Genomic DNA, 25795 nt, shown 5'->3' with positions numbered 1-25795 from the left:
TCTCATTTCAATTATTTAATTTCAATTTTATCCTTTGTACAAATTAAATTAGAGTTTCATTCTTGTTTTAATTTTTGTCTCCTATTTTACACCAAATAGAATACTGAGATTTATTCTCTTAGTTTCTGTCTATCATTTCCGTTTCTATCTCTCCACCAAACGCTATCTAAAGGATTACGCTATTTCCATAAATTTACAAGAAGCGTTCAGGAAGATATCCATAAAATCTAAAAATTACACATCGAAAATGTTTTCTTGTTTTTCCACATTTATTCTAAAAAACATGTAGAAAAAGATAAATTTTCTCCCGTATAAATAAAAGTATAAAACAAACAAACTAAATAACCTTGTTCCTTTGAACCTATCCTTATATAAATTAAATTAACCAATAAAATTTTATTAACATGACTGGGTTAAGAAAAAATGCGGTTCATATATATATATCTCTCTCAGAAAACATATATAAGGCTCTTTCAATTTTGAGTTTTCAGGTTCCATGAGCTATCAGAATTTGATGACTCAAAAAGGAGTTGTAGAAGGCGTTTAGCTGGACACAATGAGAGGCGTCGCAAAAATTCATCAGATTGCCAAGGATAAGAATTTCCAATGATGGTTAAGATGATGAACTTCAATGCACAACATGCATCATATTGAATCCAACAGCATCTAATTGAAATAAATAAACTTTCTGTTGAATATGGTTCCTATTTAAATTAATGCTATTATTTATCTTTGAGGATGCTCTCTCTCTTCTGTCAATATATTTGCAATCCATCCAAATGAAGTTATAAAATAATCTTGTGTGTATGTATTTCTCAATATTTATTTTTACACTATAAATGTCCTGAAATTTATACCAAAAAGTCTTACATATCCAAATTATGTGGCATGCATTCTAATAATAATGTTGTATATTCTAATAATACACCCCTTTGCCACCTTTATTTCTAATAAGTAATAAGCATGTTTGACAAATAATTTATTTATGGTTAATCATATTTGGTATTAAAAAAGATTAAATACTCAAATTGGTTTTAAAGACTTTTAGATTACATATATTGGTCACAATAATCTTTTAGTATTTTACAAGTATTTGAGATAGATTGGTCTTTTGCAACTGAGACTAATTCTTAAAGATTTTTGAAATGGGTTTAATTTTGATGTATTAATCAATCTAAAAAATTTTATACAATCATCTAATTAGATTTATATATTTAGATAAATTTTTAAATAATAAATTTAAAAATTTGTTATTTTTACTAACATAATAATACATGATTCTATGTAAAATTCTTTTATGATAACAATACATGAAAAATAAATTCTTTCAAAATAATAAAAAAAAGCTTGAACTTTTAAATGTCCAATTTAAAATTTATTTAAATCAATCCAAATATGCATTTAAAAAAGAATAAATACTCAAATTGGTATTTAAAAGATTTAAATTGGATATTTTGGTCTCTGATAAATTTATTTTTTAAAAAATCTTAAAAATTATTATCATTGGACATATTAGTCCCTTTGTCATGTTGAATGGGAATTAATTTATTTTATAGTGATATTTTTTAAAGATTTAATTGTCTTATAATAAAATTTGTTACATACTTATTTAGTTATTTACTTAATACATATATTCAAAATTTGATTGAAAGTGAAGGAAAAACCAATTTATTTGACAAAAGTATTTTTAAAAACTTTAATAAATAAAATATATTAAAAAGTAAAATCTTTTAGAGCTGAATTTAAGTATAAAAGCTTTTTAGTTTTGTATTTTTTTTTCCTCTCTGAAAATATAGGCTCATTTTTTTTGTTATGGAAATTTAGTTTGTGTTGTGGATGATTATGGGTTTTTGGGGTGCTACACTAATATGTGGGACAGCTTTTACTCAATTTCAGTGTGAAGAACTTGGACCATGTGAGTTTTTTGTATAAAAAATGTGATTATCAAATTGGAAGGTCCGATTTTAACATTAATTTTTTTTTATTTTTTAAACCACAAATCGAACTGTTCGATTTATGATGGTTTGTTTAAAAAAACAAAATAATACAAAAAAATCAGAGATACTGATTTGTATAACCCATAACAACATAAAACACTTCTCTTCTTGTACTGTTCTGTGATACACGTCTCTTTCTCACACGAAAAAAAATTTGCGAAAAATATACATAGCGCAAGTGATTTACATGAAATTATCTATGATAATTGGCCGACATAAGGTAAAAATAAAAATGTGTAAAGTCAATGTCAATGTGAATGAGTGAAGTGATGAAATGAGAAATGATTAATGAGTGATCAGTGCTCACGTGGGCTTGTATGCACAGAAGCACACCTCATTGATGATACGTCCACACCTCTATTCTATATCCATGCATTTCCAAATTACCTTTAATTAGTTGAAGGGTCATCCACTTTTGTTTTGTTTTCTTTTGTACAAACCAATTAACTCTATGATTTATCATTCCATGCTCATAATTTCATATCATCAAATTAATTAAATTACATAGGGGATAGCCGGATAGGGAAGGTTACTATCAAAGGCCCTGGCCCCTTCTAAGTTCTTTGACCAATCTCAATAATTTGCAAGATGCTTCAATGAAATTGGGTAAGTTATGGTTGGTGAAATTGCTGTTTTTAGACAAAGTCTAAGAAGTGACCAATCTCAATAATTAAACTTTTTGTCTCTTTCTTTCCCGTTGTATATCTATGAGTTTATTGAACTTATATTATACGAGTTATCTTATCGTATCAAAGAAAATATGAAATGAAATAAAATCTATTGAATAAAACAAGAGTGACGATGAAAAATTGGCATGTGAATCAAGTTGTTGGGTCAGATAGGGAAGTTTTAAAAGGTGATTGTGAAAGCATCATGCCTCTAATAGTAGTAGTAATCGCACATATTCATATTCATAATCATAACAAGTGTGTGTGTGTGTGTTGTATACACTAAAAAAGATTCTGAGAGCAATTGATATACTAATCTTTCAAATTTATTTCCTTGATTTATTTCCAAGCAATTGACATTACAAGCATTCTTATTCAGACTTTAAAAGATTTATTTCCTTGATTTTCATTTCTCACAAACCAGTTGGAAACCTGTAAGATCACAAGGAAGTTCACTCTTAACATTAATCCCACTATGCTCTAGATATTCTCATCTCACCAGTTCCTCAGAGGTCATAACTTACTAGGAACAACTTCCTTAGGGAGAACCCCCCTCTTTCCAACTTGAGAAGAGCCACTGAAAATGTCCTTTCTTTCAGCAATAAACTTAGCGAACCGAGAACCTTTCTCGTCTTTGCTTTTCTTGTCTATGAGAGACTGAGGTGGACCGGGAATCGGATGGTGCTTAGGAGTTGATGGTCGCATCAACGCCCATACGGATGAAAGGTATTCATTCGGTTCGTCTAGAATCCGAAGAACTGATAAATTCTGCATATCTGCAATGTAGGATCATATCATAAGATGCCAGACTACAATTTGAGACAAAGTAAATAAATAAAAATTTGAACTTTTGCATTAACAAATGATTTTATAAGCAAACCTTTTGAGAACTTGAAAATGGGTGCCAAAGCTGCACATGGGATGCTAAAGTTAAGATTTGGTATTACAGCACCTCCACCATGCCTTGCATTGCTGTGTCAAAATGGTAAAGTTTTATACACAATCATTCGGTAACAATAAAGAAAATTGAATCACAAGACGAAAAGTCCATATTATGCAAGAAAAATAATTGAAACCAATGAATAAAATTGAAGTAACAAATGTCTACCAATTGAACTAACATGGATTAACTTTTATACGCAAGTAAACTTTGTTGTATTACCTTGTAACTAGGCCAATCATGTGACCATCTGAATTAATAACAGCACCACCACTAGCACCAGGATGAACAGCAGCCGTTGTTTCAAGCATTGCTGAGAACTGCTCATGCGTGTGAATGGATTGATATGATTGTGGAGTCTTTGCTTCAACTACTTTTGCTACCACACCAGAGCAAACAGATGGGAAGAACCCTAATAAAAATAGATGACTTTCTAGGTTAAACACAGAAAATAAAAAGAGAATCCATAGTAATTGAACCAATTCCCTATAAAAGTAAAAATAGGTACATCATCATCGCATTTTTCGAACTGATCAACCCAGCAATAAATAATCATATACAAATACAATGAAAAAAAATTTTATGCAGAAGGCAAGGATAGCATGATAAACCCTTTTTACATTTATCGCAAGTTCATACCGTGTTTAGGGCCAAATAGTCCATGTCCAATGACATATGCCTTTGATCCTGTGGTTGGCCGGGAAAAATCCATTACAATGGGGGAAAGTTTATCTGGAACAGATTTGAGCTGCAGTAAAGCAACATCCCACGGTCCTTTACAGACATATAGTACTTTAGCATCGCACCATAACGAAGGTGTGACATGATCAAGGCGAACACGTAAGTTTATATGGTTGTAGTAGGTTGGATTCAACTTATGATATTTCCCCTGTTCATTAGTAGCAAAAGGATAAAGAATCATAGGCGAACTTTGACTCTCTTGATTGCACTCAATTCCATTGCAAAAAGACGTAGCTCCCTTTAGCATGAAAGGAAGTCTTTCTGAGCTAGTTCCATATCCTTCACCACTTGCATGTGTTTTGCTAAATCTCCATGGTTCCAACAGGTGGGCATTCGTAAGTATGAGACCTTGACTGTTTAGCAAAACACCGGATGCCCATATGCCATCACCAACAGTAACGAGACAGATAGAAGCCATTGCCTTCTCAATCAGTAATGGTGAGGAGCAACCGTAACTTAAAGGCTCGTGTTCATTACCAGACATTACGCTTAACTTGATAGTATCAAGAAAAGGCGCCTTGCCTTCAACATAAGAACTCGCCTGCTGATTGTATGACCCTTCCATTGTGTTCTGAGGCCACATCTGCAGCAACCCACTCGACGCTCTCACAATGGCTTCCCATGGAATCACCAGCTGTTACCAAAAACTAGTGTTTCACATGATGAGTTTAACTTTGAGAAGGTTTAGATAATGCAGGAAAAGAGGAGAACATATCTGAGGCACCTGGATTTCCGCACCGCTTGTATTCTGCCTCAATGGTCTAATCAGGATACCAGTAAGACATGCATGCTCACTGAAAACCGGGCTGCCTTCCATTCCTGGCAGACAGCATGTCAAAACAAGAGCCAGAATCAATCACATAAATGATAAATTGATTATGTAATAGAGAAATCGCTCACACCAGGAAGACTGCGAACGTCAACCATCAGCAATGATCCATCTGACGAATTAGGAGGATAGCAGTTTGCAATGCATCCTACTGATATACTGATTCAATCAAGCAACCAAATTAATGGACAGAATGACACAAATATGTCAAACTTTGATACCTACTTCACCACAGCATTTGAGGCAAAATAGCTGCCTGTACAACTTAAAAAAAATTCACATAGTTGATACTGAAAGTTCACAGAAATTCATGTTACATCAGGGTTTTAAACAAATTCACAATGAAAGAAGTGTATAACCATTTCAATCTTCCTTTCCTTCTTTTAGATAAACAAAAGAATAATACCTGTTAAAGAAGTGAGCAGGTGACAGGACCCCAAAAGGAGAGCCAACTGCCAGAAGAAAATCACCCCTTTTATTCATAGATGATGATGATACTTTAGTCTCTAGCAAGTCCTATATTACAACCATAAACCATTCATGCTCATGAGTCTCAACAGAGAAACAAAGAACGCCAGTAGGATGAAAATCATTCTTTGTCTAATCTTTAGCCTATCTTATCCCTATTTGCAACAAGATCTGACTGGAGAAAAGCAAAAGTTCAGAAAGATACCTTGAAAGATAATGGAACACTTAGAATGGCAATTCTAGTCAATGCTTTGTGTATAAGATTTGCATTACTAGATCTTTCCACTGCTGATCTTCCCTGTCATTCAACAGATCATTTATCAGACTCTGTCCAAAAGGACTGCTTATCGTAGAGATGTTATTCCCACATATAATTTGGAAGAAGATAGAAACTTTGATAAGTTATACACACATGGACTAGTAGAAACAATTTTTCATGACTGCAGTTTCATTAGCCAATGAACAAACAAAATATTATATGATCTTAATATGGATGGATATTACATGATTAATCTACGATAAAACCCAATCAAAAAGATATTATGTCATCAAACATACCTGTCATCACATGAAAAAAAAAGAATAAAACATATCTGCCAAGGCATAACTTTCTAACACTTCCATTAGTCATCATCTATACTAAAAAGTAATATAAAATCCAAATAATTTATCAATCACGTTAAGGAAGAAAATGAAGAAAGAACAAAAATGGAGATATGGAAGAAGCATGATAAGCTAGGGCCTAAGTTGTGATTGTGGTCAAAAGTACAGGCCACCAAAGCTCACTTTTTTCCCTACCCATTTTCATCTTATGACAATCAATCTACAAATATTAAGGCCATTTCTAAGCTTAAGCAAGTGGTCCCTTTGAAATCCACTGAAGATAAAAGTTTCAATAAAATTCAGCTAATACCTGCTTAAGTCATGGAAGGATCATCATTCTTTGATCTCATGCCCTAGAATAATAATTCACATTATGGTGCCTTGAAGTTGCAGACCGACGAGCAAAACTTTCCAGGTGTTTAAATTGACTGTTTACTCCCAGAAGCAATAGACAAACACATGCTACAATTTAATTCGAAGTTTAGCTATTTAATTTAGACAAGCGACATACAAGTCATCAGATTTATGAATGCAGAAATGCACTTTCCTCAAGGCATTTGGATCATACTTCCTGTGACATTCTTTAACATAAACAGATTATTGCAGAAGCACATCCATAAAGAACAAAGATAGCCAACCTGAGTTTGAATGAAATCTTTCGATGGTTGAGGTTCATTATATGATGCCAAGGACCAACCAACCTCCCATTCATGCTCAGGCAAGCCCGAAGATGCTTCTATAAGTGACTGGAGACAAAGGGCCGAAGCGGGAACATCAATCTGCATAATTAATAAATCTAATTAGCATTGGACCAACAAATTAGTGCCTTAGGGATTAGACTAAACACACTCACAGGGATGAACATGTTACAAAACTCAAGTCAATAAAATGGAACAAAGTAGGAAAGTTCAGAATGCCTACTAATGACAGAAGCTGGGCCACAATCCAACAGGGAGTTGGTTGACTCGATTTTTCATCGGTTTTTTCAGTCATAACATCGATCTGAACACCAGAAATCAACTCAGGCCTACCCTGAACAGCATAAAAAATAAAGTCTTAACTTTTAACACACACCCAGCAAAGCAAATATAATAAAGTAACAATTTTGATGAACAGCAACCTGAGGAATGTTGTGTCTGTGGTGAGGAGATAGAAAAGGCTCAAGAACTGATGCAACAGTGACAACCAATACCGTATCCTCAGAATTCTGGCCATAGAGAGTGGTAGCTACTTGAGCATCAAAGAGGGTATGAGGTACAAGCATCCCTGAAGCTGATAGAGTTGTTTCTCCAGAACTACACATACAACATACACAGAGCAATTAAGATAGAGAAAACCCCATAAATACACAAACTTTCGGGGGGAAAACAAACCGGTATTGATGAAAAGCGTGTCTTCTCATCTTCATCCCTTTTGGGTCCTGCAAAAAATAAAAATTGGAACGGGAGTGATCCTCATGATGAAAAATACAATAAGGGGCGGGGTTTGAGAAGAGAGAAAGAGAGTAAGACTGACGGGACCGCGAACTCTGAGCATAACCGCGAAGTTGCGGGCAAAATCAACGACCTCCGACACACCCATTTGGAAGACTTGAATTGATTCGAAGGAAGCTAAGCTACCATTAGAGACTGAGGATAACAAGAGATTGAGTGCGTCCTCCTTTCTACGTTTTCCTAGGCACCGCGTAATTGAATTACAGATTTACATGTGTGAATGTGAATGTCAATATGAATTATTTTTATAGTATGATATGATAGTTGAAAATTATTAGATAATTGATAAATTTAATTAAATTATTATTTTTAATTATTAATTTATATTAAATTTTAATCTTTATTTTTTAATTATTACTTTTTAAAAATAATTTTGTTGCATAATTGATTTTACTAATTTCTGTTAATTTTTGTTTATGGTTGTGTTTAATAGAAGTCTTTTTGTAGATGTGTCTAATAGAAATATTTTTTTGAGGAATGTTAGGGGCTAGTAACTTTTGTAATTTGTAGCCATCAAATAACCATCAATGATGATTTTAATGGTGTGAGATTGGTGTGAAATTTCATCCAATGACTCACTTTTTTTTTGTTGATTACTGGCCAGAATTTAATAAAGTTGCTGGCCCCTAGACTTTTCCTATTTTTTTTTATGACTGTATCTAATGGTAGGGCTGCATATAGATCAGATAATATCCGCGGTAATTATCCGCATCCGATCTGAATTTTGCGGATATTATCTGATCCACATAGCCATCGGATCGGATCCGATCCGCACTATAGTATGATCGGATTGCGGATTTGGCAATGATATCTGCGGATCCGGTCTGCATATCTACACATCACATATAAATAGCATAGTTTAAGAAAGTAAACCCTAATGTTATATGAATTTTAGTGTGTTATTTTATGAATTTTATGATATTTTGTTTTTAATTTTTTATGTTGTACTTCAACTTAGAATAATTAAACTTAAAGCTTGTGTTATTATTTTGTTTTTGTTATTCAAAAGAATTATTATTGATAATATTTTAGGAGTAAATAGGCTTAAACAGATAAAAAATGAATTTTCTAGATATTTTTTTGTAAAAACAGCAAAACAGAATCTTAAAATAGTTTTTTGAATTAGCGGATATACCCGATATCCAATCCGATCCGATCCGCAAGTATACAGATCGGATCCGGCCTACAAAAATGCGGATATCGTATCCGATCCGATTCGATCTGTATGCAGCCCTGACTAATAGAAGTGTTTTTGCAAATATATCTCTTGAATATGTCTTTTTATACATGTATTTTTTAGTAGAAGTGTTTTTAATATTAATTATTATTAGTACACTATATTTTTTCTTTTAAAAATTGTATGAAATTTTTCATTCAAGAAATTAAGGGAATCCATATGATGGAAAATATTTCTAATATATCCAATACTCATATCCTTTGAAAAGAAAATACAAAATTCAATACAAAAGAATTTAGTTATCACCGCCACCCAAAATGAGTAGGACTAATACAGCAGCTTCATCATGTTTCAAACACAGTTTTAAGAGTAGTCTTCTAGCTTTTAGCATAGGGCTCCTCTATAAATTTGCATTGACCCAAAGTTATATTAATGGAGGTAAGAAAAGTTGTTTGCTGTTTAACTATGGTTGCTGCTATATATAAATAATAGATAACCAGTTGCACACTACGATAATATAGATCATGCTCAAATAATTTGCATCTTATATTCTTATTAGTCTGTGCTTTGAATTATCGGCTATATATATATTCACAATTAGATTTATATCTAATGTAATCTTGTTATTTTATTTGTTGGAAATTGCTTGGTTCGTTTCTAAAATGTCAGCCAGAAGTGAAGATAACATTATTTAAGCGAACAAAAGTCAAAAACACATCAATATTCTAATTCTTTTTTTTTGAATGAATCAATATTCTAATTCTAATACTCTAATTTCAGTAATTTGAGACTCTGGAACCCGGCCCACACAGGTTGATATAGGGACATAGTTCCAAATTTGTTTTTGTTTTTATTTTTGTCAGTGACGATGAGACAAAAATATTTTGCATAATATTAAGACATATTTAATATCTACTTCTTATGAATATTAAATTATATAATCTTATTATAAATAAATGATGTAAAATTGATTCTCCAGGTTTTAACCCTTTCAAAAATCAACCCGCAAATTCATTCAATTATAGTCTCATCACCCGGCTATAAGTTTTCTTGAATTGATTACCCTTCAATAAAGTTTAGCTCGAAGACTAAGTCAAATACAAATGCGTATGATGATGATGACTCTCGTTTACCTCATTAACTTGGAAAAAAGAGGCACCTATGGCCCAAAACTTGTAAACTAAATTATGATGATTTGGAGAGCCACCAAATTAAATTCGTACCATGTAAATATTGTGACGAAATGACTTATTATTTATCGGGAAGGTTCTGCAAATCCACAATAATGTAATGATAATAGGCTCCTTATCTCTTTCACCTCTTCTAGATGATATGATTTTTAGCCCCAAAAAGAAAATAACAAAGTAGTACCACACTTTTATTCATCTTAATATATAACATAATATTAACTACATAATCGATTATACTTATGATTTATCCCAGAGGAAAAATCAAAATAAAAAACAAAAACAAAAAAGTCATTGCCCAAATTAGAGCATACTAATAATAATTAATCTTCTTTTACATTTCAGTTGCTAATTTTATTATAATTATAATATGAGGAGAGTATTTACATTTCATGCACTGCACTTAGCGGTGCTTGCTCCTTGACTCGCCGCTGTAGAGCCTGCCATCACATACATGCAAGTGGTTATATATGGTTAGAGAAAATATTGGGAGCCAATGGAATATTTGTATTTCCATTGTATAATGTGAACAATGAGGATTTAAAAAAGTATTAGAAATATAATCATTAGTGTTATTTTTTTCTATCACCTGAAATTTTTGAGATTAGTGGTATCATACCATAGTATTAGAACTCGAGATCCGAAAAGTCAAGAGTTCGATCTTTAGTAAATTCTAAAATCAGTTTAAGTTTTTGGGATGAAATGTTTATTATCCCTATCATTGCAAAGTGTTTAATTAAGAAGCTAAGTACCAATCATAGACAGTGGGAGAATTGGGGAGTGGTTTGTCAAACATCTGAGCACCAATGCTCTTGGTGGCAGAGTTACTCCCTGGGTGGAACACGCTCCTCCACACGTTATCTGCCTTACGCGCCGACCCCGGTGACGTTGGCGTCCCCGGGGTTGGTGGGGTCGTCGGCATCGACGTGCTCCTCTTGAAGCTGCTTCCATCTCCTTCATCTGATCAATCATATATTTGTATATGTAACATCATATCATACAAAACTACATATCTTATTATTATTCATAGCGATGATACCTTTGATGCCGGTGGTGATCTTCCTGAGCCTACCAAGCCCACGATCAGGTTGAGGCCCAGCTACAACATCATCCCAGAGCTTCTCTAGCAGAACCATTTTAATTTGCTTCCTATATGTTTCAACAAAAACGATAATGAATGGGGATTCTCTGTGTTTGTTGATGCTCAGTATATATAGAGAGAGATTAGAGAGTGATCCAATGCTTAAAATATCTCTGAAGTGTTATGATGGTTCCAAGTGTAACATAATTTTGATTTTGATGGTGTGATAACGTCAGTGGCAATAGTGAATCGAAGGAAGTGGAAAAAGCCAGAAATTGAAAAGTGGACGAAGGGGAGATGGATAAGGATGAACACTCAAGACTTGGTCAATGAATAATATCTTCACTCTTCAGAGCCATGTGTCAATTTGTGGGACCCCATTCCTTATCATCATATTTTCTTTTTAATTTTAGATTGGAATAGAAGGTTTTCTATTTTTATTTTTTTTAGTTTTTTTTTTTCCGTGAAAATCGAAAGTTATGAAATTGGATCAAACATATGGATAGGTATTGTGAATTAGGCATAACTGGGCTCCGGAAGAGGCTCGTTGAATAGCTGATAATGGACTTCAATAAGGAGGGGGATTGGTTACTGAGAATTGGGCCTCCAAGTTTCATTTCTGTTGAGCTGCTTGGAGATTTCTTTGGGCCAATCCATTACACTATTCATTCTATGAATGTGACTTAATTTCCCGTCCAAAAAAATATTCTATCTTAATTTGAAAATATTAATATGACAACCAAAAATAAGATATAGTATCAAAAGTTAGAAAAATATATCAAAATATTTTGAAAGTATTAATATTTATATGTAGACAATTGTCCACAAATACTTGTAATAAGTTGTTTGATTATTATTATAATATTTGTAAAAATATATTGATATTATCTTACTATTAAAATAACAGTTATTTTACATGTAATTTTTGTGAACTTTCGACAAATATATTGAAATGAAGGCTTTGTCTTTGGTGGGAAAAGTATTTTTTGGACCTTGGTGGACCATATGGAAAGATGTCATTTCAATGACTAGGATGGCATCCGTACGGCATTTATTGAAAATTATGTATTTGATCCAAAGTTTGATAAAATTGCAAACTGGTTCAACTTGGTCTGGTTCGATTTGAGTGTTAAGAGACGGTTTATTAGATTTTTGGACAAAATGGGTTAACTTTTTTTGTTGATTATGATATTTGGATTGTGGGCTACCGTCATCCCCTCCCCACCACCCCCCCCCCCCCGCAAAACCGTAAGAAACTTGACCCAAACCCCAAAAAAACACACATAATTATCACCGACGTTCCAATAGTCATCATTCACATGGCGGTGATGAAATTGAGACGAGATTTGGTGAGGTGAGATCGGCGTAATGCCGGCCACTTAGGGAGGGCTTCGTATGCCCAGCGACGAAACTCGATGCCGCTGAGAGGGTTCGAGGATGGGAGATTGAATGGCGGAGGTGTTTGACGGTCTAATATAGAGCGGCGACAGAACCTAGTGAGCGTTGCAGATATTGGGAGACAGGACACAGCCGTTTCGAAGACACAGCGAAATTATGAGGACGCGATCGCGCAAAACGGTGTTTCGAAGAAGAAGTTCGGAAGACAATGGTAATGGACAGCGGCAATGAAGGTGGAGACGAAGATACAAGACCCGCATGGAGGAGGAGAAATTGTTTGGGGATGGGAAAGTTGTTGAATTTTGGTTGGATCGTCGTAATGGGCTTAGACTCCTGTCAAAGAAAAAGAACCGAATACTATTCCACACGTTAATAATGTTATCCCAACCCTTATGTCTAAAAAAATGGTATCCCAACCCTCCGATACAACCGGTCAAGTAGCACTTCTACATGGGCAATTGGACATGTATCCGAAAATTTTTTATGCAGATGCAAATGTTGTGATATTAAATCGCAACTGATTTCAAGATTAATCTTAATTTGGGAGTTGGTGTATGAGAAATATTTGACTGTCCTTATTAAGTCGTTGTAATTACACCAAAAGTTAAAGGACATAGAATGCAGAGAATTAACAATGGAGAAACCCACTGAAGTGAAACAGCACTAGCAAGTGTAATGTAAGTAGAAGTATGTTGCTAACGGAATTCAGTTTGGGTGAGCAAGTTGGGATGCAATTTAGGTCGTAGCAGCAGTTATGAACATTGTACGCAAACAATGCCCCTGCCGTAGGTGGTTAATAGTAGGTGTATCAAGAAACATGGTCTATTCTTTGAGCAGGAATCAGTATATCAGGTAACGGAATTCTCAAAAAGTAATACACAAAGATAATCCACAAAATACAAGTTTGATTAATAACATAAGGATAGCAAGATTCAGGAGCTTGCAGCTTTGTTGCTCCATCGGACCTGCAGTATTGTGACTGGCTCAGTTGACATGACCTCGAAGATCTCTACACCTCCGGGCTCGAATTTGCACAGGCTAGCAAAGTGTGCCCAGCCTCCGAAAATAACCCCGAAGCTACCGTCTTGCCTGCCACTAAATCTAGTGTAAGTACTCTCAACCTCAATGTGTCTGTGTGATAGGATGAGTGTGTGCCTCTGACCAGTGAAATGGCTCAGATGAGGAACATTTGGCTGATTGTAACATAGCAACAGATCATTAACAGAGAGAAACTTATTGATGAAGAAACGTACAAGAAAATGAATTGGTGCAGGTAAACAAGGGTGGGAGAATTGTATTTAAGGAACAGGTTGTATTTAAGTTGCCTTACCAACAGGTGGGAGGACAAGACGCGGCTAGTGAGGTCCATGACAAAGAAGGGTCATTTGGTCTTGTGCATTTCTGCTATCACCTTCGCCTTGTCTGAGGAAGGATTGTTGAGACAGCGGGCACGCTGGTAAGTACCTTTCTCTTTGTACAGCGGTTCCTCCAACGGTCGGGGCTGGTATGTGTTTTCGCGGCCACCGAAGTCGAAGATACGTACTTGAAAATCAGAGTTCCCCTTGTGTTTGAAAAGAAGCATGGAGTCTATATTTATTCCGTACGTCTGGGAGAACTCTGGCCAACCTCAGGTCAATGCGATGCTGCCATTTTGCTGTTCTTTCCAGAAGCACCGATGCCCAATACTCCTTTCGTCAGGGACTAGCAGGTTTATGTAGGGGGTCCGGTTTGGGAGTTTGTCTGGACCGATCGGGAGGGCTTGCAAAAGAATAGGCAAGTGTGGTTAACACATTGATCATTCAGGAAGTAATAACGGTGGGTGTCTTTTGATGTACATGTCAGGAAAGGTGGCTTACCAGTTTGAAGTAGGCGGGCCTTATTATTGGCTTCAGAAAATGCAGTCGCAGTTGTTGCTAATTTCATTGAGCGTCTGTTGCAGGTCGCTTGCCCTTGTTCCTGGATGAAGACATGTTAACCTAATACAGAACAAATAACAACCTTGATAGTCGTAATGTAACTAGGGTGAAATAGTATATCAAACAACAACACACAATAGTAGAGTCCCGTTATTGGATTTTCAAATAGATAAACACTTTCACAGCATGCGAAAAAAAATTGAACGAATTGAAAACATCGTTAGGGTTTAGGGTTTCATCTGAGAAAGGAAAAAATGGAAGTGAACAACAGAAACATGCACAAAAGCTTTATAGCGTAAATCAAGGGGTTCTGGACTGAGTCATCTTTCTACGAGTACAACTTAGTGGTTCTACACAAGAATCGCGAAGTAAAGCAAACAGGCAAGCTCGTCATGGGACCAAGGAATGATAAAAAAAATCGTCAAGATTGCAGTTAAATGAAACATGCAGAGAAAGTAGCTAGCGCAGAATAGTGGAGGCAAGGTAAGTATTCAACAAACAGTGCACCCCCAGGAAGGAATAACACCAATAAGACTGGTTAGGGTTTTCCCTACCGACGAAGCAAAAGCTCCATGTAACAAGAGTGACGATGCAAGGAAACATAATATTTTTTTTTCAGGAAAAAACATGCAACATGTACTGACAAACTCGGTAGTTGATGATATTAGTTTCACACAGTTAGATAGCGAGATTCCATGAAGCAACCAACAGACGGTCTAAATCGAAGCGGAGCAAAGGATTCGGGATGGATTACCTGGCTTGTCTTGGTGGCTGTGTCTAGACTGAGGAAACTTTGTACGGGAGTCTTCCGAAAGAGGTGTTGGTGGTTGAATGCAAAACGACGAAGGGGTAAGGGTGTTATGGTTTTGAAAAATGAGGGCTGCAAGTAATTTCAGCTGATGCATGCGAAGAAAACTTCCAACATGTCCTTCCTTTAATTTTTCTTGGGTCATGGCCAAGGGGAAGTCCAAGAAGATCAGAACCACCAGGCTCGTTTCTGGTGGATTTTTTTTTCTTTCAATTGCTATGACTTGAGAGCCGGGTCCGAGTGTAACAACACATGTATACAATAATATTATTTAGGATACCATAAATATCTATCTATATTTATATATACGTATATATAATATATTATGTTATATTAGTATGTAATATGTTACATATATGAGTATTGTGTTATAATATGCTATAATGTGTTATATATATATAGGATACCATAAATATCTATCTATATTTATATATATGTATATATAATATATTATGTTACATTTTTATATAACATGTGATAATATGTTATATTAATATGTAATATGTTACATATATGAGTATTGTGTTATAATATGCTATAATTAATATATATATATATCGAAATTTAAGTTTCAATATCATCCCTAACGAGAGAGGTTTACTATTAAAATAATAGTGAATGTGAGACAGGAATACTTGTATGGGTAAAAAGAATGATAATGGAAAAAATCATTTATGTATCATAGAAATGGGTGATATCATCAAAAATAAATTGTTAATAATTTTGAAATAATAACAAAATTAGAGACTATATTACTCTAATATACCGATACACACTAAACAACACCCTGGCCCCGAACTATTGGATGCCTTAACCATGAAACCCGAACATTAGTAACTACACCTTTAGGCGTAATCCATGAAGACTAAGCACCAGAAACTGGAAGAAAACAACATGTGGACCGAAATTTAAACTGTCAGCCCTAAATCCCAGAATTTTTTGGTTGGTAGGCATTGACCCTAAACACTTGAAGAAGTCCCATGTTGCCGAAAACCTTTATCGTAGTAAGCGCTGATGCCAGAAATCTAAACTCCAATTAATTGCCCATGCGATCGTGAGGCTCTACCTTCATGAATATCTGCGCAAACATCCGTCTGTATAAATGTAATCGACCGACACACTCATAGCTTGTACTGTTGAAGCTATACCCTTTGGGCCGTCAGCCATGAAACCTGAACTGTAATCACCATACCCCTATGCGTAACCCAATAAGATGAGCACTGGACCCTAAAAGAAACAATGTTAACCCTAAAAGTTAGAGGTTTATTGTAATTTAACTTTTGTTGTGGTCTACTTGTAAATATTTATAAGTTATTAATGACGTAATCTCATCCGTCTATTCTAATGTTTGACGGACGCATGAGATTTAAAAGTAATAACACATAAGAGGTAGTCCTCTCTCTGTCTCTAGACACGATGTTTTTTTTTTTTTTACAGTTTTTACTTATCGAAAATACTGAGAAACTGCCATCCTGATGGACGTTTGAAAGAGAAGGATAGGGGGAGACACCAGCCTTGAAGCCCAACTCTACCGTGGACAAACTCATGATGACAACCAATCCAGGTATAAAAATCACAACTTTTAATTTATCTCATTTTTAAATCCCTCGTTCCATAAACTCTCGATGCATTTGAGATGTAAAGAGGAATCCTAAACACTTGACATTCAACGATTCACCAGTAGTTCGTATTCCGTTGACTGTTGGCCATAAACACAGAAGAGACAGAGGTGTCAATCTATAAACCATGATATTTAAATCGGAAAACTAAATCCCGAGTCCAAGTGACTTAGCGTATGTTTGGCAAGCCCGATGGAAGAGAAGATGCGATCGGTAACAATTTGTGCGATTCTCCACTTCATAGACGGGTTTTTAGATTGCAACACCCATCCTTGGAGTGCCTTCCACAAAGTTTAGTCTTAAGATAACTAAGTTTCTAATATATTATTATAATAGAAATTCACATTTAAACATCATGTGAGCTATATAAGCTAGCGGTTCAACCCTAATCCCTAATATAGTAGGGACGATTTCAATTTATTCAATTAATGCTAGATTTGATAAAATGATCTAAAAATAAAAATTTATTTAAATATAAATATAGAAATTTTATAAGTTATTTAATTTTTAGGACGTTTCGAAATTATAAATTTAAGTTACATAATATAAAAAACTATTATTTTCTAATTCACACAATACTACTGTCTTGTTCTCCTTTCTCATTTTCTTCTTCTCCTCACACCATTTCACCATGTTAGTTAACAGAAAATCCTTGTTATTATATGTCGTTGTAATCAAACACACGTTATTATTATTATTATTATTATTATTATTATTATTATTATTATTATTATTATTATTATTATTAAACATTAAATACTAGCGTTGTTATTATATATGTTGTAGTTGTGTGCATTATTATTATTATTATTATTATTATTATTATTATTATTATTATTATTATTATTATTATTATTATTCCACAGGAGTGTGTATTTATTATTATTATTATTATTATTATTATTATTATTATTCACCATTTTGGTTGTAAATTAAATATCAAATATGTGCCTAAAGAAAAATTAGCCAGATGAACCATCAGAGTGAGTTGGGGGCCACATCTCGTAACTTGACTTGGAGCTCGATAACTGATGGACAGAGAGAGCTACATTGATTCCCGTCGCTCCGTCAATCAGTCAAACAACGTGGAGCCCATTTGTGCAGGTGTGACGTTCCACTTGATGAGGTGGAGATAGATTTTATATATAACCCCGTGAGTCCCACCAAACACACCCGTAGTGGAACGTTTCGACTAACGCCCTCACACAATCGGTCTAGCAGTAGCCATTGAAATGCTAAGAGCCTTCATCGTTACACAAGATGGATCCTGGGACCGAATCCCGTGACGGCAAGCCCTCGGAAGTATCCGTCCCCGAAACCAAGGCGGGGGGCAGGCGAATGGAGCATCGAACATGGGCTCGTCACCGATGATCTCGAAGAGGTCGATATAGGTACGCTATCCATTTACCAGCCATCGTTTTCGATTTACGGTTTTCATAACCAGCCTTCCCTGTCATTGAATTTCGCATTCCATTGTCATCGTTTTCTCGCATTGTAGATTTTGCACCCGAGTGGGACCCCAGCGAGTTCGTGATTGTGGAGGGCCTGGAGGAGAAGCTAAAGGCGGCCTGCACCAAGGTCGGTGTGGGCCCGCCTAATTTTTTCCCTTACCGGGGAGGCAAGCTTCACCACGACTACGGAGTCCACGTGTTCAGCACCCCGACCGGAGTAAACTTCGGCGCATTTGGCGAGTATTCTACCGATGAATATGTCGCAAGGCAACACGCGGCATTCGTCGCCCTGGAGGTACTGTTGATGGAGACGGGAATCAAGATTTGGGACTTTAATTATCAGGTCGCCCTCCGGTACAAGGAACAGGTAGTTGAGTTGCAGTGAGAGTCGAGGTTGTGCTTGCCGGAACGTGTGTTCCAGATGGAAGATGAGCTTGTAGTCATGAAACACCGGTTGCACCATGACAAAGCCCGATATGAAAAGGCTAGGAAGCTCAGGTGGGCGATGTCCACCGGAGTTTAGTTTTATCCAATTAATATAGTGTGATTCCATATTGTCTACACAACGTGAATGGTCGGCTGTGTTCATACCTTGCATTTTTTTTAAATAATCCAGCAAAACATTTGTCCTGTTCGATTTCTCCAGTTTGTCCTACTAGCTAGGTATTATGTGTAATCCAACAAATTCTGTATCATAAATAATTGTTAAATTGAAATTAGATAAGACATTGAAACACCTATTACAGTATGAGAATGACACTAAATTTTCATTTAGAGTCTAACAAATTTAGATTACAGATCAACAAATTAACCATAAATTTAATTTATTGAATAAAAAATGACCTAGCAAAATAACAATCACGTTTTAAATTTATCCAATTTTAGAAACTTTCTCAGAACCACGGAATAACCGGTATGCATATTTGACTGTGCCATTCATTAAACCCTAAAACTCAAATAAAATAGTATCTATGATTTAATATTTATCTAATTTAACATTAATAGTGACTTATTTAATTTCACATTTATGACAATAAATGAGATCACTGTTATATAAGTCATTTAATGCAAAATTACTTAATTTGCGATTATAATTAATATACCTATTGCCCATGAATATATTAAGAAATAATAATTTGACAGAGTAGTTTTAGAGTGGTGGGCCTGTTGTTCACTTCTGATGACGGTCACCTGAGCTATGGATATTCTTGTAACTGCCCGTTCGGGTTGATTGTATATGGGGAGGTCACCCTAAAATTTTGCGGGTTCCTTTTGACTCTGTTGGGCTTAGTCCGCATCACGTATAATTCAAAAAAAATAAGGAAAAAAAAAAACAGGGCCTCCCTTCAGTCGGGTCGGTCGGGGCACCAGGTAGGTTTTTAGCCCTAGCCCAAGATCCATACCTCGTTTAAAAAAAAAAAACAACCTTAACTCTTCTCCTGTGTTATCTGCTGCCGTTTTGCAAGTCAGAGCTCTGGACAAGATCTTGACTACCATGTTCTCAGACAACGACGTCTTAGGAAGGAATCTGCCCCTGTTTGAGTGGAATCCAGACTTCGTCCTGGGGGTCACGAATGAGAACAATTGGTACGAATTATTGTATTATGTCAACCATAGCTTATATCTCTGTTTTCGGGTTTTGACAGGGAGTTACCATTTCTGTTTTCGGGGGCGGCCGTTGAAAAAAAGTTACAAGGACAAGTTGTGGATGATGCTATGGCTTCAAATGGAGCAGATTTTCACAACCAACCCTATTCCACAGAGGAAGGTATTCAACTGATCATCAGTCGCGCTATATGCATGTCAGAACGATTCCCGTTAAGTAAAGATCTCTTACTGAACACATCCATGTATCCCTTTATTTTCTCATGTTGCAGAGCATCGACCAATTATCCGACAGGATATGGATTGACACTGCATTGGCCATTGTGAACGAGCATTTCAATGAGCTCCGTGATGAGATCAGGCAGCGGACAGAGGTGGACTGGAATGGTCGGAGGGCAATAGCCGCCGTGCTGCCATGACCCTGTTATGTTGTCAACTTTGTTTCGATCATGTTGGGCTGTTCATGCCCCTTTTTGTTGGCGTCCAAGGTGTGCCGTCACTTTGAAGTGGTATCAACGCATCGCTGTACCGACTCCACTTCGACGTTATAGCTACCCGGCCCGCCATTTTAAAAATCTGTCATTACGATTAACTATCATGTATTTTGTTGCATGCGTATCCACCATTGCATGCTAGGAACTGGCGTTTTTTTTAAAATACAATCACCATGCAATGTTAAATTTTGTCTTCTTTTTCGTCTGTCTGCCAATGGATTCTGTAATAAACAACACTGTCTAACAGATCATTCCCACCACAATTTAAATTTAGCTGGATGTGTTTTATTTTGTTTTTTTTCTTAGATATGGTGCTATAAAAGCCGTACAGTGACATAATCTTCAAACCAAGCAAGCTTGAACCTTCGATGAAACACAGATTCAAAGTTATAGGTATTTGTACTAGTGTACGCGCGAATTTTGTGTAACATAGCCTCAAGCCTGCACGACACCTGCACGATAAGGAAACAACCCATAGACTTACGCACAGGCAAGGCTAGTGACGCTCCTAACCATAAGAAACCTACCCTGCCGTGCACTTGAGTCACGTGGTATGCCACAACAGAAGGGTTAGCCGGCAGTCGCGTAGTGTGTCGCAATTAGGGGTCACACGCACTCGCTAGATAATATACAGTAAACCGTATAATGCGTAATGGCTGACAATAATCGGAAGACATGGACGAACCGTACAGGCGTATATGGATGGCATCGCATAGGCCATTTCGTCTTCAACATCCCTAAGCCATTTAGCTCACCAACATAATGTTTTTAACTTTCATAATGCAACAATCTCTCGGGATACCCCTCGTGTCCCAACCGCTAGCCACATGACTCGTTTTACATCAACATGCCATTTCTAATTATTCCAACACAACAGCAACTGGTGTTACAACACAGACCAACACATATAGGAGGCACACACTCACAAGCTGCATTTACATACTCCCTCATTTTAAACGCAAGCAATCCTACAGAAATAAAGCGAACCTTACAAATCATAACCTATGCATACGTCCTCCCGGATGTCAGATTAACACGTGGAACAAGTAGCAGCCAGCCATATTAATTCCCACACAATACGTAACCTCCAACAAAAACAGTTCAACTAACTCACTCAAATTCGTAGTAGTCCTCACCCCCTCTCCTGCTTCCATGCTCTCGTAAGTCGCACCTGCCTCAAAACTATCGATGTTCTCCCCCATACTCGATTGATGACACTTGCGAGAATTGTGTTCAACCTTTCCACACAGTCGACAGCTCTGAACACGGCGGAACTTACCCCGGGAGGTGACAACTCTTCGTTCGCATCCTTTGTACCTTGCCCGCAACGGGTCCCGAACAAACACCCTGACCTCCTCAATAACACCCAGCCTTTGGCGATGTTTGTCCCGTAGGGATTGACGCTCCTTTGCTAACCTTGTTTTCACGTCCAGTAGTCCTCGAAGAACCGTCAAGACAAGTTCACCAGCTCTCTGCAATTATCCAGCATCGCCGCGTGCATGTTCATATATGCTGCATCTGGATCTCCCCAACACGTATTCCGTCGCTGGGAGCACTCGGCTGCTTTGCCCTCTTTGTTCACCGATCAAGTATGAGACTTCTGGGGATAGCTGTTATGTTCAAATAAACCAGAACCCCAACCATGTCGACACAAGGAAGCCCGAACGACTCTATCTGCTGATAAGAACAGCTGAATTCGTCATCTTCCTCGGCCCACGACACGGCCCATGATCTCTGCTTGCAGTACATTGCAACCTCGAACAAAACACAAGTGCTCGTCCTCTTGGTTGACACAACTCTCACATTGTTGGCTAGCATCAACACCTCCCAAAACAGTTCGAAAACCTCTATTGTATAAACCGTCGCAGCGAACTGCTCAATGGCTTCGAGTTTCGTTTTTACAACAGGTTCGCACGTACGCAATTTGTAGTCTGCCACCAATTCTCTTCTCCTCATGAATTCCAGGTAGTGTTGGAAGTGCTCCGCAAACTCCCTCAGATTGTACCCGTTGTGTATAAATTTCCCAAGCTACATATTCAAAGCATTGCACCTCGATGTCGTCTTCAGTTCTGCGAAGAATGTCCCCTGGATATGCGGATTAGACTATGAATGCTTCTTTGCATACATGTCCGATAGGGGTGTTTGCGATGCGGTTTAGTTCGATTTTGAAGGAAAAAGTCATCCGATCCGAACGCTTAATTTATGTGCGGTGCGGTTTGGATTGGATGAACTTTTTTTTGGAAATCCGATCCGATTACAAGCGGTTTGGATCGGTTTGGATCCGCGATTTTTTAAATACAAAATAATAACTTAATTTATAAAGTTATATAACCTGTCCAACAGTCCATCATAATAATAAAACACAATCCAACGTAATAATAAAACAAAAATTCCATAAAACATTATAAACAAACATGTCCAATTGTCCAACAATCCAACATATTCAACAAGTCTTGATAAAATAATAATTCTTCAGCATCAAAACAACTAAACAAGTCTCAACGACACAAAATTAAATAACATAGCAAAGTCTTAATAAAAACATAACATAAAAAACTCCAAACTAAAAGCTGAAGCACTGATCACTAATCAGATTCATCACCAGAGTCTTCTTCATCTATTAGTTGAGGAATTGGCTCAAGTTCTACAATAAAATGTAATAAAATAAATATTAGTAAGTTAAACATATTATCAAATAGTAAAGTTAATAACTATGTGAAGATAAAATAAAACATAATATTAAAGAACATTACCTATCTCAAGTTTTTCAAATTCTTCAAAAGACTCCTCCAGGTCAATTGGCAATGAATTAGCTCGAAACCAATTTTGTGCACAAATCAAAGCTTCAACAGTTTTTGGAGTAAGAGAGCTCCTATATTGATTAAGCACTCTACCTCCAGTGCTAAAGGCGGATTCAGAAGCAACCGTTGACACCGGCATAGCTAGAATATCCCTCGCAATTTGACTTAAAACAGGATATTTGTAATTGTTAGAGCTCACTTTCCACCAAGTTAAAATATCAAAACTACTTGGATCAACTGGTTTCTCCAAGGACTCCATGAGATATAAATCCACTTCATTTGTGTTGACACTCTCACTTGCTTGTACATCATTTTCAAATGCTGCCGCAAAGCGAACATCATCAAAGGCACTATCATCCATATCCACATCTTAGCTGTGTTGTGCAGATTGGTGTGCTTGATCACTATTGAGAGCAACCCTATAGCTGTTAAACAAGTCATTGAATACTTCCTTCACCTTACCACATAAGAAATCAGCATCCTCCTTCTCAAACAACCTTTGAAAACTCCACTCAACAAACTTAATCTTGTATCTAGGGTCAAGTACCACAGCAACAAAAATCATCATATTCATGTTCTTCAAGTTACCCCAATATTTATCATGCTTAGCCTTCATTTTTGTAGCCATACCCTTAAGTAATATGTCATTACTATCAGCCCAAGTCTTTAAAGAACTAAGAATTGAACAAAAGTGATGAAAATATGAAGAAGAAGTCACAAATATAGAACTCGGGACTTTTTTGGTTACATCGAAAAAAATCTTCAAAAACCTCACAAAACATCTTGCATTATCCCAATCTTCATTCTTTGGAATGCCCCCTTGCATCATTACAAAATCAGCATCCCTCTCACTTAATCTCTTGAAGGCCTTTTGGAATTTTAAAGCACTATCAAGCATTATGTAAGTGAAATTCCACCTAGTGGGGACATCTAACTGCACACAAGAGCAGTCTTGGATCCTAGCCTCTTTAATGCAACTTTTAAACCTATCCATACGACTAGGAGAAGCACGGACATATCTAACAGCATTTCTAATTTTACTAATTGAAGAATGCATATCCTTCAAACCATCATTCACCACTAAGTTCAAGATATGAGCACAACACCTAACATGCAAATGTTCACCTTTTAAAGGATGTGAATTCCAATCTTCCATTCTACCTTTCAAGTAACAAATGGCAACATCATTTGAACTAGCATTATCAACTGTGATGCTAAAGACTCTACTTATTCTCCAATTCAAAAGACATTTTTCTATCTTCCTACCAATTGTTTCACCTTTATGATTCTTGATGAGACAAAAGTTAAGAATTCTCTTTTGCAACTTCTAATCTTGATCAATAAAATGTACAGTGAGGCAAAGATAGTTTAGATTTTGTACAGAAGTCCAACAATCAGTGGTCAAACACACACTTTGATTTGAGTTTATAAAGACACTCTTCAACTTATGTTTTTCATTCATGAACAAGTTCCAACAATTCCTAGCAACTGAAATTCTGCCCAGAATATGGAGTTTTGGCTGTAAAACACTCATGAAATAACGAAATTCCTCCCCTTCAACAAATCTAAAAGACAACTCATCTATGATTATCATTCTAGCAAGAGCTTGTCTACATAAATCAGGATAAAATGATACAGCAGTCAAACAATTACCCAGCCCATTTCCTTCTTCTTTTTTAAGTTGCTGCATAACAAGTGTTTTTTGAGTGGGATCAAGTGAATCTTTTGGAAATTTTCTACACTGACTCAACAAGTGACTTTTAAGATTGCTAGTACCATTTTTATGTGAATCAGCCGCATAAGATGCTCCACACCACTTACATATAGCCCTAGGTTTGGGACCACTATCATCTTTTTTAAAATGCTCACAAGTCCAAGATCTAGGTCTAACAGGTTTTTTAGTGTTACATGTACCTTGTTCCTCAGACTGGCCAGGATTAGGTGACTCATTAGCAACATTTGCTTTGCCTCTCCTCCTCTTAGATCTAGTTCCTTCATTGTTCTGATCACTGGGCAGCGGCAGTGGCGGCAGCGATGGTGGCTGTGTCTGCGTCTGAGTTTGTGGCTACGATTGCTGCTGTGGAGGCGGCATTGACTCTGACTGTCCTGAAGATCTGACTGATTCAAAAGTGGATGGAGTAGCACTGGTAAATCCTGGCTCGCTACTTTGAACATCCTGTGATAACAAAGAATAATTAATCAGTTTATGTTATTTTAATATTTTTCTCAATTAATTAACATATTGAGTTGTTACCAACATACACATTACACAATAAAAAAATGACCTCAGGATATGAAGCTGACATTGTTGACCTTCGAATTGAAAGCTAAAAACAACCGAACAAATATAAAATCTGCAGAAGATAAAAAAAATAGAATTCAATTTCAATCAACAAGAACAAAATACTTAATTTAATACAAAGTTTAACCAATTTTAATAACAAGAATAACAGTACAACAAGAACAAAATAAAATTAAAACACAGTATAACAAGTAAAAATTAAAGCAAGTAAAAATAT

At 36.2% G+C, this 25795-nt stretch overlaps 2 protein-coding genes across 2 annotated transcripts; both read right to left on the bottom strand.

Moving 5' to 3' along the window:
- Positions 1-2969: 2969 nt before the first annotated feature.
- LOC112782349 (glyoxysomal processing protease, glyoxysomal) lies at positions 2970-8001 on the bottom strand. Its single transcript, XM_025824702.3, has 13 exons — positions 7762-8001; positions 7620-7666; positions 7367-7541; positions 7168-7278; positions 6885-7025; positions 5849-5941; positions 5582-5691; positions 5249-5334; positions 5071-5165; positions 4245-4980; positions 3828-4017; positions 3546-3637; positions 2970-3441 (listed from the first exon to the last, which is right to left on the bottom strand). Exons 1-13 carry the CDS (start codon positions 7825-7827, stop codon positions 3179-3181), a joined length of 2205 nt encoding a protein of 734 aa, XP_025680487.1. The 5' UTR covers positions 7828-8001; the 3' UTR covers positions 2970-3178.
- A 2272-nt stretch (positions 8002-10273) lies between these two features.
- Positions 10274-11568, bottom strand: LOC112784637 (dormancy-associated protein 1). The gene is made up of 3 exons (XM_025827919.2): positions 11143-11568; positions 10856-11063; positions 10274-10543 (listed from the first exon to the last, which is right to left on the bottom strand). Exons 1-3 carry the CDS (start codon positions 11237-11239, stop codon positions 10507-10509), a joined length of 342 nt encoding a protein of 113 aa, XP_025683704.1. The 5' UTR covers positions 11240-11568; the 3' UTR covers positions 10274-10506.
- Positions 11569-25795: the final 14227 nt, after the last annotated feature.

Source organism: Arachis hypogaea, chromosome 20 (assembly GCF_003086295.3).
Source record: "Arachis hypogaea cultivar Tifrunner chromosome 20, arahy.Tifrunner.gnm2.J5K5, whole genome shotgun sequence".
In the NCBI taxonomy this organism is placed as follows: Eukaryota; Viridiplantae; Streptophyta; class Magnoliopsida; order Fabales; family Fabaceae; genus Arachis; species Arachis hypogaea.
This window is presented reverse-complemented; position numbering and strand designations above follow the sequence as displayed.